Source organism: Kryptolebias marmoratus, linkage group LG13, assembly GCF_001649575.2.
Source record: "Kryptolebias marmoratus isolate JLee-2015 linkage group LG13, ASM164957v2, whole genome shotgun sequence".
NCBI lineage: Eukaryota > Metazoa > Chordata > Actinopteri > Cyprinodontiformes > Rivulidae > Kryptolebias > Kryptolebias marmoratus.
In genome coordinates this window covers 17961338-17977191 of record NC_051442.1, presented here as the reverse complement: position 1 = coordinate 17977191, position 15854 = coordinate 17961338, and the positions used below count along the sequence as shown (strand labels likewise).

General features: G+C 39.5%; 1 protein-coding gene across 1 annotated transcript in view; it reads left to right on the top strand.

Moving 5' to 3' along the window:
- The first annotated feature begins 279 nt into the window (after nt 1–279).
- The window catches only part of fgf11b (fibroblast growth factor 11b), a 33510-nt gene continuing 17935 nt past the window's right edge, over nt 280–15854 (top strand). The window contains exon 1 of the mRNA XM_017412499.3: nt 280–1238. Coding sequence (XP_017267988.1) covers nt 1046–1238 — 193 coding nt within the window. The 5' untranslated portion in view covers nt 280–1045. The remainder of the gene's footprint in view (nt 1239–15854) is intronic.

The following is a 15854-nucleotide window of genomic DNA, read 5'->3' as shown; positions in this document are numbered from 1 at the left end:
AAGTGTCTGTTTCCCATCTCCCTCATTGTCAGCCCAACCAAACCGCCTTCCCTTCCCATTCCCTGTCTCTTTCTCATGAATGTCACCTCTACTGATGGTGGCTGCTGGAATCCACACACACACACACACAAACACGCATCCCGTTGCACTGGCTTCAGATGGGAGGAGGAAGAGGAGGAGAGGAGAGAGAGAGAGACAGAGAGAAAGAGATGAGCGGGGGGTAGGGTGGGGGTTGGGGGGATTGGTGAGGACTGTGGGAAAAGGAGTGTGCCATCCGGAGGCAGAAGAGGAACCTCTGTCTGTGTGTGTCCATGTCTCCGCTCTGTTCCCGGCTGTGTTCCGACAAACACTGTCAGTGTCCCGCCTGCTGTTCCACCTCTGGATTTAACTCAGCTGGATTACAGCTCGGACTCTCCGCTCTGCCACGTTTAAATGGGAGGCAAAGTTGGACCTCTGTGGACTGCACAATGGGCGACAAACAGTTTGGGTTTTCTTGCTCTTTTAAGAGTTTCCTAGCATTGAAGATGATCTCACTTTTCTTCAGAAAAAGTGTTTTTATATGTAATATATTCTGAGCTTCTTCTCTTTGCTTTTGTCTATTGGAAGTAGTTATTTTGCATTACAGTATTTTAAACTTAAGGTACATTTTGAAGGGAAAAATGAGTGGGGAAGAGGGTTAGGTTTTATTTCCTCTTACAAAAGACATTTATTCCAATTGTGATCTTAGTCTAAAAGGCAAAATGTGACTGTAGCAGTTTATCCTGCACCCTGTTTGGTTCAGATTTTTATTTTTGACCAGAGTGGAGGTTTTACAGAGGACTACATCTGAACTTGCATCCCTTCCAGTTCTACCCTCTCAAAGGGAACCATCAAGCTAAACTCTTCCCTGTTAACCCACTTAGTATCCTCATCTCCCCTGGGAGGCTTCTTTAAAACATCTGTCCTACTCTAGTTTTTTTTTTTAAGGGAAGCAAAAAGACCAACCAGTAAAGGGGGTACAGAGAAGTACAACACCCCCCTCCCGAAGGTGTGAGGGGGGGAGAAGATGGCAGCTCTTGCCAGCTCTCTCATCAGACAGAAACGGGCGGTCAAGGACGACCAAGCCAACCGACCGGTCGCCAACAAGCGCAGGCCCTGTCCCAAGAGCAACAAGTCCCTGTGCCAGAAACAGATCCTGGTCCTGATCTCCAAAGTTCGACTGTGCGGGGGTCGAAAAGCTCGAAACGACAAAAGACCAGGTGACTCACTTTTGTTGTTTTGCTGTTTTCATTTGTTCATGTTTGCTGCTTTATATTTCTGAAACATTTCTAAGAAATATAATCAAAACTTTGGCTTACAGTGGAATTTAAAGTTAACAACCATACCATAGTAAATCTCAACAACTTGTTCTGTCATGTCAAGTTGTCTAAATAAATGTATCTTACATAACATTTACACGCATTATATAGTTTGATTTTGTACTATTATTTGAAACATGTTCCAAAGGTTTATTTAGTGGGTCAAAATGTTGATGCACTTTAAACTTAATAACTTATTACATCAAGAGTAAGACACACCAAATATTTTACAATTTAAAGTTCCGGAAATGTTCTAAAGCTTAACCAAATCAAATGTGCAAATTCATTTTTGCTGCAGCTAACCCAGCGATGACTTTTTTTTATTGCCCACCACCAATGGTGGAAGGGTGATAATGGTTTTACTTGTATCTGTGAATGTGTTTATTTGTCAACCCAATTCAAGATGGCTGCCACAGCTTATCGACCTCAGCCAAGACAAAAATTTCTGACTTGGATTTTCTGCCTTGTTAATACACAGTTAATATGAGTTCAGTTATTCAGGGAACTAATGTTAGAAATGTTGCTGAACAAATATTCTTCATGTCGATCCAAGAGTTATGATACTGTACTGAACTTACTTGGTTTTGTGGGTCTAGCCATTTGAAACTTACTGCTTCTTTAGTGACATTTGTGTTACTGCTTGAATACAAAACCCAACAATAACTTCCCACCAATCAATTCTTATTCTCTTGTTAAGTAACAGAGTAAATCATACTCTTGTTTGCATTGCTAACTCAACACTACAGGTTTGTAGATACAGCAGACTAATATTTTAGTTGTCTTCAGAGAGACATATTAGGAAGAGTATATTGCATCTGTTACATCCTAACCCAGACAATCCCTGGATTTCTTAAAACCAACTGTTTACATAATAATACCAGCTGTCTGGCTGGTGTTGCGCTGCCAAGTGGGGAGTGGGAGGGGTGATTGTGGACAGGATTCAAATGGCTCTGAGCTCATTCTAACACAGCAGTAGTTTTAGAATTATAATTTTAGCATCTTAATTTTTACAGATGTGTCATGTTTATCTTAATAATTGTTGTCTGATAGAACATATCATTTGGTGACAAGTTATCTACTTCATGACAAGTTATCTGCTTTACCTTATTCCATCTAAAACAAGTTGGAGCCCAAAGAAGATAGAAATGTTCCTAGAACTAAGTATTAAGTTTTAACTTTTGCATGCTGTAACCTGACTGAAAATGGCCACTGCAGTTAATTGACACCAGCCAACACTAAAATATCCGTAACTCATAACTCAGCCAGTTTTACAGATACTGGCCAGAAATTTGGTGTGGCAGTTGCTGAGAGTCATCCCCAACACATATATTGAGTATTAACAAATCACGTGAGATCTTTGTGTAAAATTTTGGAATTATCTGTTGCTGTCAACCCTGGCTGTCTGGTAGCAAAATGTTTCATTAGACAATTGACAGATTTTATTGAAACTCTCAGAAAGTAATCAAAGGATGTACTGTATAATTGATGTTTATATTCAGCCTGATTCAAGATGGCTGCCACAGTTAATTCATCTTGGCAAACACAAAAATGGCTGTAACTCAGACAATGTCACAGATACTGAGGCAAAATTTGGTGAGGTAATAGCTAAGTATCATCCTGTCAGAGGTTTTGAATGCTAGCAGATCACACATGTTCTTTGTTTAAAACTTTGGTATACAATGCTTTGAGAATTATACATTTCTTCAAGGCTTCTAGTTTATCGTTTCTGTCCTTTTAAAGGAAAATTTTACGGTTCTGCAAAAAGACTGATAGTAAACAGTAAACATGTTTCTGAAGTGATAGAGACAAACATAAACTCTGCTGCATGTGTACACCCCTGGCACAAATTTTAGACAAAATGAGACAGATAACAGCATCAGCCTGATTTTACTTTACCTTTGTCCTCCCCATCAACCTCCTCCAGGAGCCCTGCACAATCCTTTAACTTTACACAGACTGTTTGAAGTGTTGGCCCTTTCACCATCAGCGATCTGCACTGTTGCCCTCTTTTCAGATCAATTCAGCTCATTAATGTATAGTGATTAATCAATAATCCACCTCTTACTTTGTTCAAGGTGGAATCTGACTTGAAAAGGGAAGGGATATTGAACTGCTTGCCCCCTGTGTATCACCTTCAGTATCTTTCTCTGAGTTAAAGCCAACAAGCACACTGTTTAAACACACATAAATATGTGTGTGTGTGGAAACTTTACAGAAACATTCTTGTGAAAAAAATAGCAACACTAACAGCTGAGTCTTTTGAATGCATTCAGATATAGTGCAAGCCTAGCTATCTTGTAGCAATGAGTGTGCTTTTTGGCATGGAGGAGCAGTAGTATGTTGTAGGTGTAAGCATCCGAGGGGCCAGTCGACTGTTTGGAGCACAAACGGAGGCCCTGGCTGGCGGGTAGCAGACCGGGTTACAAGGAGAGATCCAGCAGAGGATAGCATTAAGCTGACCCCAAGAGATCAGGGCAGCAAACTCGCTTACTCAACAACACCTGATCAGACAATGCAGTGTTATGTAGCTTCTCATCCGAACTTCACTGACTGTGACAGGGGTCAGAGAGAGGGAGGAAGACGGGGAGGAAGACTCAAAGGCAGGTATCGCGTGAAGGAAGATACAAGCTTAAAGAGAGAGACGTTACCGATGTTGAAGAGACCTGGGGAGGGTTTCAAAGATGGGTGTGAAGCAGATAAAAAAGGTGATCAGAACTGCCAAAAGAGAAGCAGAGGAGATGCCCTTAGAAATTGTTATGGGTAATGATTTAACTTTATAGTGACGTTTTATGAAGTAAGCAATGTGAATCTCAGTGAATCCAAAAACACTCCAAAACACCGATTGGTCTTCTTCCTTTGGCACGGCCATATCAGCACATGATGGTCAGTTGTGATAATTAAGATTCATTACTGAACCTGATGCAGCACCACTTTTCATCAGTCCATGCCTCCCAGTTACAGCACCACTTCAAACACAACCACCTCTAATGGCAGTCTACGCATGAAACGTTAAGCTCGTAGTCCAAATGATGCCAGCTGTTGAAACATGGTGCAGGACATTGTACAGAGTTCAATACCTGTGTTTGGATGGCAGGCACAGATGTGATGGGGTTCTGTAATGCTTAAAACACAACATGACGATCCTCCCGAAGGTGTCTAGTGCTAGTGTTTGTTTGGTGACCACTAAAACCACTATTGCTCCATTCATGATGCCACCGCTTTACCCACCAGTGTCCTGTTCTAGATGTGCTAGCTTCTTACAAATCAAATCATTTACATACACATCACTAATCGGCAGTTGCACCAAGTTTAAGCCAAGTCAGTCCATTCTTTGTGGGAGCTTAGATTTTTTTGTTTTGTTTTGTCTTTTAATCAGAGAGTGTACTTAACTCTGACATCAAATAAGTAGTCAGACATTTAATAGAATTTAAGTCAGGAATGTGGAAGGGACTGCATATATTTGTCCGAATCAACCATTTGCTTTTAGAAAATACTTAGCATCCTCCCTAAACTTGATAGAACAGGCATTAATCAGATTGCAGTAAGTTGTCATTGAGCATAATCTTGTCAAACAAAAGATTAGTGGCTGATTGCCGTTGAACTCGTGCCCACGGAGGTCTTTGGAATTTCAGCTTTAAACCCTTTTTTTCACCAAAAAGGTCTAAAACACCAAGAACCAGATGTTGCTGATGAGGATGTGGACACAGCTGTTCAAGCACAGAAACTGACGATCTAGTTTATCTCTTAAATTTTGTCCAAGATGTACTTATCAACCTAAAACCCAAAGAAATCCTAAGCTGAAAAATCCTTGAGTTTCTCATCTAAATTAAAACCTACCAGAGGGTTTTAATTTATACAAGGCCAAATGGTGTTTACAAAGAGCTTCCTTTTGTTTTCTGTCGAAAGGCCTTTACCTCCCACACGCACCTGCTATATTAAATCAGTGGGGGCTTTGATTAAAGCTGACAAAGGTAGATTGAATTTACCTCTAACGCAGGAAAGACTGTGAGGGTGGAGGACATTTGCAGAGGTAATAAAGAGAGGACAAGAAGAAGGAAGTGTAAAGCGAGAGAAGAAAATGCTCATAAATGGAGGACACACTGCAAGAGAAGAGGGAAGTGAGAGGTCAATAGATAATTTTGCACCTATTAATAGTGTCTAATACCATAGTTATATTTGACTTAAATGCCAGATTTAAAACTGACGTGACTCTAATCTTATTGAGAAAATACAAATTGGTGTCATCTAGTTCTTTAAGAAATTTCTGTCACATCCAACTCTTTATGGCAGTCAAATGAGGCACTTTTCAAACATAAACTTTGACAACCAGCGAGAGCTCTGCAAAAATAGCTAGATTGTGAGAGATTAAACAATTAAAACTGGCACAAATAAAGAATCTTTATTATTATTTTTAGATGACAGTTTTAGGATTATTCGAAGAACTCAATGCAGGAGATAACTAGGGATGTCAGCAATAATCACAGAAAGGCAGTTGTTACTTCTCATCATTCTGGGAGGGGTTCCAGTGTCGTGTCCATAATTCTACATCAAGAAAGCTCATTATACCCATGTCAAGAACATGCAAGGCATTTGCCAATAAAAGAGTAGACGTCAGGCTTTTCCATGGCCTCAGAAGCTGCAAAAACTTGTAAACTGCATATAACAATGTCTCTGTGGCTGCAACTGTTTGAGGCAAGTTGTCGACTTTTTAGTAGCAGACTCACTGAATTCTGGGTGTAAGCGACCAGCTAGTCGTGCGGCTGTGTTTTGCGCAGCCAGTTTTATAAAAATCCCTTTTTTAAGCCTGCAATGTTATCGGTCAAAAGGAGAGCTCCCATGCAGGTGTCAAAATACAGCTACAGCTCTCTAAAATTACAGAAACTACATTGAGAAAATTTCAAGATGTCAGCGACTATTTTGAGAGAACCTCTGTCACACAAAATTTTTAACCATAACTCAAAATTCAAGTGACAAAACTGTTAGCATCTGTGACTCCCGTGAAAAGATGAAGAACCTTCACAAATATAAAAGACATTCTGAAGACCTCTTTGGACATGTCTTTTTCCAGTTGCTCTTCAGCTGTTTCAGCCCTGTGAGATACAGGTGTATGGATCTACAAGCTTTAGTTAACATGTTGAATGTTAAAGTCCATCACAGAACAGCATCTTATTTCTAAAAACGATGGCTGTATGGCTTAGAGCTGCAAAGCTGGATCTAAGCTAAACCCAAGACTTATATAACAGTGCCACTTGAACAGAAAGCTGTCAGGCACAACAGTGGTGGGCTGATGAGTATGCCTTGTTTTGTGTTTTTCCCCAAACACAGCAGTAAATGTCCTGAATATCTGAAAAAAAAAAAAATGAATAAAAATAAATAAAATTAAATTAATATAAAAATGAACTTGTCTGAAAGCTTGTGTTAGGATCTTTCTTCTAAAGGCATTTTCTTTCCATGTACATTTATCTCATTGTTTTATCTCATTCTGACATTTCTCTCCACATGGAACTACACAGGTATTAAACTTGTATTAATAAAACCTAATTTTAAATCATATTCAGCTGAAAATCTCCAATAGATTTTCTCCACCGGTGAAACACTGCCCTTAACCCTACTGTGCCCTTTGGGTCAAATTGACCCGAAGCGACAAGGGCTTCTCTACCTTTCTTCATCTCTCTCTTTTGTGGGCTTCAGGAGGGTAAAGAAATCTGCACTCATGGTTCTCTAACTGTGTGTGAAAAATAAAGCGCACTGTGTTTAGACTTTATCAAAGTGCCTCGTATTGAGTAAATCAATGCGAGTTCAAACTCTAAATCCTTTGTTGTCCGTCACAGTCCGGAGTTCATTGCCGTGATCGCCACACTCTCTGACAGAGGTCTGAACCCTGTGGGAGTGCAGAGGATGCTTCTTGTTTGTTTGTTCTGCATATATTAAAGTGCCTATTTGTGTCCTTGCTGGAGGGTCTGGAGGAGAAAAAGGGAAAGGTAAAGTGAGCGTCTCTTTTGCTTCTGCACTGGTGCCGCTTACATGAAAGCAAAAGGGTGGATTCCAAAGTAAAGACGTAAAATTTGTTCTGTAATGTAGCCGTGAAGCCTTGTGCTGCAGTTTGTCCCCGATCTGTTCCTGCCATAATGCTAATGAGGCACATATGTGGTTATTGAATGTGTGTCAAGGATTCAGTGTGAGTCCTATTTGCTTCTGCTCGTGTTCGACATGCTCCTATCAGCACCGTTAATAAGCTGCGATAACTCCACCCCACTTTGGAGAACGACTGCCACTGTCACAATAAATGATTTAAGAGGCCTTGAATTCATATTAAGAGGTCATTTTTGAAGCTGTCAGTGATGCGGTCTTGTTGTTTCTTCAACTTCGATCTATCCTTCTTCCTCCTCCTGCATCATTTTTCTGCCTCTATTGTCACGCCGCATGTCTTTACATCACTCTATCGTTGCCCTTTCTGTCCTTTTCTCTTTTATTTCAACAGACCCAAACACAGAGCATTCTTCCAAGATGTTAGTTATAAGTTCATTCCCCTGTAGTGCCTCTCCATTTTACCTTCCTATAAGGTTGATAATTACTAGCAGCACAGTAGAGCTCATGGCCCAGTTTTGAAAAGGGAGGGAAAAAAAGAGAGAAACCTCATCCTTCTTTTCATTTGACACAGAATCAAACACGTCACAAGAGACAGACTCCTTCTTTTTTGTGCAACATGCAGTAAAAAATGAACATGCAATCAAACAAACAAGCAGCTGAAAAGGCAGCTGCATGAGAACGAATGGGAAAGTCAGGGAGTCCTAAAAATATAAACCAAGGAAAGCCCCTGTTGTTTGGTTCGGTCAAAGCTTAAGATGAAGAGATGCCCTTGGCTGTGTAGTCATGCAGGCCCCCAGTAATTACCTCCAACCTTATCGAGAGGCGCTCAGTTACACGGGGATCAGTCTGCAAAAACACAGAGCTCAAATCAAGCCAGATAAATACATTACTGTAATAATAACCAACATGGAGCCGTACACTATGCTGATTAGCGATAAAAACCCAACCACTGCTTATTTTTCAGAGCAATTACATTGCAGCAAGAGGTTTAAGTGTCCTTGATGGCAGCCGTGAGGCACAGAGTGATTAGATTGGGTTCTTATGTGCGCTGACCTCATTTACACAGAGACACACATAATTGCAGTGTGAACGATTGTACCGGAGGACCAGGCTCCGTTCTCCCCCAGGTGATTTTCTAAAAGATCATCAACGCAGAATGTAATTTTGATGAGGGGCATCCCTGTGTAAACCCTGCAGCGGTTTCTGCTGGGATCAGACACAAGCTCAATTTAATAAACAAAACACTCTCATGACTATGATCTCTCATGAGCTGAAAAAAAAGACCCTCATAATCATTTTATCTCTTGGTAAATTTTAAATGTATGTGGCTATGTTTGTAGTTGGTAAAGCATGTGTGACTAATGTAGCATTCACATTACCATAATACCTTTTAGAGCAAATGTTTTTAAAATTCACATCACTTGCAGTGCTTTTTTTCCCCTCCTATCATTTGCTTTACTGCTGCAAATCATATTTTCCCTCATATGTGAAGAGGTCACTTGGATGAGGAGCGGCTGATGAGTCAACATGTTTGTGGGCTGCGATGACAACACCTGTGTGCGAATGTACATAAACACGCAGAGAGCTCTCTTTGACCGACACTCCACTGACCAGGATCAGCAAATGTTTTCTATCACTCAAAGCCCACACGCGTCCCTGGAGGGATGAATGTAGTCACCCACACAGACTCTGCAGGGTAAATAGCTGCTTATTGTGTTTCTGGCAACACCGTCCCTTTCCCTGAATGACCCCGCGGTTTATTTGTTCGAACATGAATTATTGAACTAAAGAAATGTGGCGCTTTTTGTGATTATGAGAACAGCTGCAACTGCAAATATCATCTGTTACAAGGATAGTTCAGCTTAGTTGAAATGGGGTTTTGAAGATGATATAAAAATAGTCACTATCTTACATGCAGTAGAAAGTGATAAGTGAGATTGCAGTTTGGAGAAACAATGAGGAATCAAGGGCTGCAACTGTTCATCATTAGTTGGAGGCACAAAAGAGTGGGAAAATGGTGAGGAAATTATATGTATTTTCACTTGGAATCTCACTGAAATGGTACTCATAAAACATTTGTGGACATACTTGGTGCAATGACAGAATGGTAACGTTACAAGGAAGACAAATATCAGATTCTCTTAAACTTTTCCAAGGTTCTTCATGTTGCTATGGAAGCCCAACATGGCTAAAATAGCTATGATGTGATGAAGGTTTGCTGCAGCCACGAGTTATGTGATAACATATTTTGTGTCTGAGTTCAGCAACTATTCTCATTGTACAAGAATTCAACCATTTATTTTCTGCTGCTTATCAGTGTTCTGATCACAAAGGTAACAGGTCCAGGAGAGAAACATCCCTCTCCCTAGCAACACTCTCCAGCTTCTCCCGGGGTATATACAAGGTGTTCCCAGGCCAGAGAGGATACATAGTCCCTCCCTGCCCTGGGGTTGCGTTACAGTGGGACATGCTCAGAAAACCTTCAGTAGGAGACACCCAGGAGGCATCCTAATGAAATGCCTGAACCACCTCAGTTGACTCCTTTTGAGGCAGAGGAGCAGCAACACATCCTTTACATTGCATTCCTGCAAATGCTGTGCAAGTTTTGTTTTTCTTTTGCAATTAAGTCACATGTCTTAGTTAAGTTACATTTTAATTCTTCTCCTTTTTGTCTCCATTCAGTCACAGCTTGGTTGCATAGGTTGCTGACCCCTACCAAAAGGCAACTGGGTTGCAACACAGTAACTCTGTATTTATTTTATGAGTAAGTTTGTCACGCAAGTTTTTGAATATGTTTGACATTCCAGCAACCCGAGAGCATGGTCCTGCAGCTTGCACATGAAAGTTGAAAACCCTTACAAACGACTCAAGACATTTTGGAAACTACCTTGCAAATTCCATTCAGTCACAGCCCAGAAATATAGCATCTTTAGAGCAGGGACTATTTTATTTCAGCAAATTCTTAAGGTCTGAAACAATTCAGTCTCTAAGCTTTTCAAGAGGCTCAAGCAAACGCTAATATTATGTCTTGACCTTTTGCTATGATACATTTGAGACTATAACTGTCTATAATGTTGCTGCTGTTTTGTTTTGCTAGCTGAAGTCCATGATGTAAGGTTGCTAAACATATGGTATCAAACCATTATTCACCTGACTCAGACATATTTAGAGATGTTCTGCCTCTCTAACAACAATTCTTTGTATAATCTGGCTCATGCAGATGTTGTTTTATCTCTCCAGAAAAAAACAACAACATATTGTTTTGGCTTTCATAATCCCTCACTTTTATTGCTTGCAGTTGTTTTGGGATTACACCAGCAGGGCTGCAAGTCGAGGCTGATGTGCTGCACAGCCATTCAGCCAAAAAAAAATAAAGACAATACTCATAACTTCATCCAATCTCACTTCAAAAATAGCAATAATGAGACAACCACATTTTCTACATTTACTTCACTTTTTAAACACTTGACACATCAAATTATTTATAAATTTACTGTGAATGTTGCTCCTGGGCTTCGCTACCTTGAGACTGAGAAGTTGCATACAGTGTATCAGTGATTATCAACTGGCAGGCAGAATGGTGTGGTGTGTGTGTGTGTGTGTGTGTGTGTGTGGGGGGGGTTATTCTCATTAAAGCTGTTCTATAAAAAGATCTATAAAATAATTAAATTAAGGCTAAGATGCCATGAACTGGTAGTGAACAATTGTTATGTCTTGCAAATTAATAGGGAGGTTTATTTGAAAAATATCACATTCAAATTATAAACGTCAAAGTATTTAAAAAGGTAAAAATACTTCGGGAAAAAGTTCCATGTAACAAAACTACATGTCATTGCAACAGTAATGCAGATTCATTATAATACAAGTAGTTTTCCACAGTGAAAATGAGCTGAAGAACCTACTTCAGGTACAGACCGGTAAACTCGACAACTGGAACTGCATAAGAATTCATTCACATCTAAATGTTTTTGGATATTCAATATTAAATCAGTTTTATTCATGCAACTACTCTGTCTTTTAATGTATGAGTGTGGCCATGCTCAAAGATCACAACACATGACCTTTGAGTAATCATCTTCGTTTTCTGTTTTCCTCTCTGGAGCAGTCGAGGCTGCATCCACATCCTCATGATTCCAACACAGGATTTTTGCTCATGTAAACAAATCTGTGTGCTTTGCTAATCCAACCAGAGGTAGACTGCTGTCAGAGTGTATCACTGTCTGTCAGTTTGCTCCTCTAGGGGCTTATATTGGAGGGAGGGGGTTGATTTGCCTAACAATGTGAGCTCTTTCCACTGAGGCTTGGACGCAAATCATCACACTTGCACAGTTTTTAACACAGGAAATTATGTTTACATGTCGCAGAAACTGCAGTTCAGAGAAAACCGTTGTTTACCTCTGTCCCTCCCCACCCTCCCTTCCAAAAAGCTTAAAAATGGGCTGATCTCAGTTTGAAATTAAAGTTTTAGGGTAATGTCATGGGCATTTATTGGGCATGGAGCATCCAATGAAAGAACTGTCCCTTTGCATTACGAGAAACATATTTAATTATTTCTTTTTGTAGAGACAGAGTCTTACTGAAAGCATAAAGGTCGAATTCTCCCAGACTATGCTGCTTTGTGTGTCTGTGTTCATGAAAGGATTATGTCTAATAAATGCTTTTGAGATGTTGAAAAGCAGTGGTGAAGAAGATTTGATATATAAACTTAAGTAAGAATATAAATACAGGAAAAAAATCCTTCAGAGATGTACAGTACCTGTAATGACCCTTGAAAAATAGGAAAATAGGAATAGGAAAATAGTCCTAAAACTGACATAATGTGGGATAATTAATTTATTACTACAAGATTTTGATGTTAGCAGCATGTTGCTGTTGTAGCTGCTGAGGGTGGAGCTGCAGTTACAGTTCTGTATACAGAAACAGCAGATAAAACTAAAGGGGTTTGTTGAAACTTCAACAATATGTTATACTTTTAAAGCTAATGTCTGAAACTATTGTAAATTCTAAGTATTGATTTAAGTTTAAAAATGCAACATTTGTACTTGAGCTAAAAGTCCCTTTTAAGATTTGGTCATCATCATAACCTTTATTTAACCAGATAAAAAACCTTGTTGAGGTCTACAGTCTCTTTTTCAAGAGGGAGCTGGCATGGTACAGTAAATGTATGAGAAGCATCCACCATTCCACAGTGAGAAAAAAAAAAAAAATTACAATTGGAAAATCTTCAACATTCTTTCATAAAACCATGGCAGCACTGATTAGATTCGTGAAGTTGCATCAGACTAAAGAAATTGAAAACAGTGCCACCAAATGCAAAGTTAAAATGCAAAGAAAAACATTTGTCAACAACTGAATGCATCATATTGGCAGGAAACCTTCCTACAAAGAGTGGTGGAAGAGTATCTTTTCAGGCTCAGTTCCACAAGGACCTGGGCCCTTGACCCAGAAATGGTGGGTCTGACATGAAGTTAAATCAAACTTAAAACCTCAGTTACAGACCTGAATGTTAACACTTTTGAGGCTAATTACAGTGGAATATAGTAAACATATGAAATGCATAAACAAAGAACTTGTACAATATTTTAAGAACAAAAGTAAGGTCATTGTGATTTGTTTGGCAGCAACACATCTCCAAAAAATTGAGACAAGGTTATGTTCGCCACTGTGAAGCATTCCCTCTTCTTTTAACAACAGTTTGTAAACGTCAAGGAACTGAGGAGAGCAGCTGCTAGAGATTTTGAAGGGAATGTTATCTCATTTTTGTTTGATATAGCATTCTAGATATTCAACAGCCCTGAATTTTCTTTCTTGGATTCTTTTCTTTCATTATGCTGTTTTAATAGATGCAATATATGGTTTAACTTGCTGAAATATACAAGACCTTTGGAAAAAATATGTCTGGATGAGAGCACATGTTGTTCTAAAATCTGGAGATACTTTTATGCATTGACGGTGCCTTCCCAGATGTGTAAGCTGTATATGTCAAAGGCACTAATGCACCTCCATACCATCAGAGATACAGGGTTTAGAACAGGGCTGGAATCAAGCTGGATGGTCCCTCTCTTCTTTGGGAAAAAAAAGGGTTTAAAATTTAGATTCATCTGACCATAGAACAGTTTTTCCCTTTAAATGAGCTTTGGTCCAGAGAAGACGGCAGCATTTCTGGACGTTGTTCACATCTGTCTTCTTCTTTGTATGATAGAGCTTTAACCAACCTTTGTGGACAGCACAGTGAACTGTGTTTACAGAAAATGACTTGTTGAAAGTGTTCCTGGGCCCATGCAGTGATGTCCATAACAGAATCACATCTGCTTTAATTGCAGTACCACCCGAGGGCCTGAAGATCACAGGCATCCAATACTGACTTTGAGCTGAGAGATTTTTCCAAACTCTTGAAATCTTTTGACTATATTATCAGCTGTATATTTGGGGACATTCAAAGTCTTCCACTTTTTTTTACTGAGGAACATTATTCTGAAATTGTTCCACTATTTTTAGACAACATTTTTTACGAACTGGTAAACCCCTGCCCACCTTTACTTCTAAGAAATTCAGCATCTCTAAATTGCTCCATTTATACCCAGTCCTCTTACTGACCTGTTGCCAGTGAACCTAATTAGTTGTGAAATGCTCTAACAGCTGTTTCCTATTTGTAACACTTACTTCTACAACCCTTTGTTGCTCCTGTCCCTACGTATTAAAAAAATGTTGCTGTCATCAAATTCAAAATTAATTATTTTTTTCCTGAAATGGTACACTTTTTTTTAGATTTAACGTTTGAAATGTTCATTGTGTTTCATTTTGAATGAAATATGGGTTTTTGGGATTTGCAATCATTGCATTTTGCTTTTATTTACATTTTACACAACATCCCAAGTTTTTTTCAGAATTGGGGTTGTGAACAAGACCAGTTCTGCAAAGTGAAACATTTGCTTTAGTTCTCCTGAGGTAAGCTACTACAGTTTTGACTGCTGCCATACTGTCCAAACTGTGTGAATTTCTATCAAACATAAAGGCACTCTTGCTCGAGCATAGGCAGCCATCACTCTTAAAGAAAGGACATTGTCATCTTATTCACTATGTCCCCCAGCTGTCCCTCACTTCTCTCCACTCTGATCCTCCCATTTCTCTTTCTGCCTCGCTCCCTCATCTCTCTGCTTTGCATTTGTAGGGACAAAAATGAAAAGCCTCTCTCCGCTTTAATAGGATGATGGATTGTATTATTAGGTGTGATGATAAAAAACATAACTCAAAGGGTACAAATGTGAAAAAGCCCAGAAAGAACAAGAGAACGACAGAGCAGTGACATGATGAAATGTTTTGACAAGCACCTCTGAAGGAGCGGGATGTGGAGAGCTGCAGATGCACTCATGTAACAATGAGAGTAGGTCACAGTTTAACTGATGTTTCAACCCTGGCACAGTTCCTCAGAGAAATAGTGCTACAGATCTCATCATTTCCTCCCCTGCCTAGCTCCAGCTCCCTGTGCTAGTCCAAGGAAGACAGGCAGATTGCACAGTGCCCCCGGTAGTTCTCCCAGGAGTGTGTGAGGGGATGGAAGGAGTCTAATTTGGGGGGAACTCCTAACTTCTGGAGGACTCCATCTAAAACTTCTTTATCCATCTTTCATTGTGCTGTAGGAAGAATGACTTCTGAGTTTATTTACCGGAATAAATAAATCGACTAAAAGACAAGCTGGGTGATGTGCAGGGTTCTCATCGCCTGGCGGATTATCTCCCTGTTCTCCTAAAAGACCCTAAGGCCGCAAAGACCTCCATCTTCTCTTCCAGCACTCCAACTGTTTGATCTCCATCACCTGCTGCAGAGGGCAAAAGGGCAATGTTTCTGCTCATGTCAGTGTATTTGTTTGTCATTTTTAACAAAAAAATCTCATGAACCACTGGAGGTCTTTTAATATAACTCTCAGAAAATAGCCATTAGATGTACAACTGATTACCTTCTGGAGTTAAGCCAATTCAAGATGGCCACCACAAGTAATTGACCTTATCCAACAATTAAAAAAAATAAATGCTGTAATGTTGTCAGATTTACAGATATTAAACTAAAGTTTGATATGATAGTAGCTGACAGTCCTTCAGAACACATACTCTGAGAGTTAAAAAATGTTATTTTTAAGGTTTGACCAAAATGCAACATTTTTTGTTTTGTTTCTCTAAGATGATCTTAGTCTAAATCGCTGTCATGAATGGTAGACATTCAATTTATTTATTGAAAGGCTGAACAATTTGTAATTTTTGTTCTGCCTGACTTGCCATCTAATTGTAGAATGCAAATAGAAGAAACACAGCAAACTAAATATAAGTCAGCACCATCAGTGTTAAAAAGTGGACGATACAGCTGTGACATCACCTTTTGTTTTCTTGTTTTTTATCAAAAGCAGAGAGTAATGTTGTTGAGATTTTAATT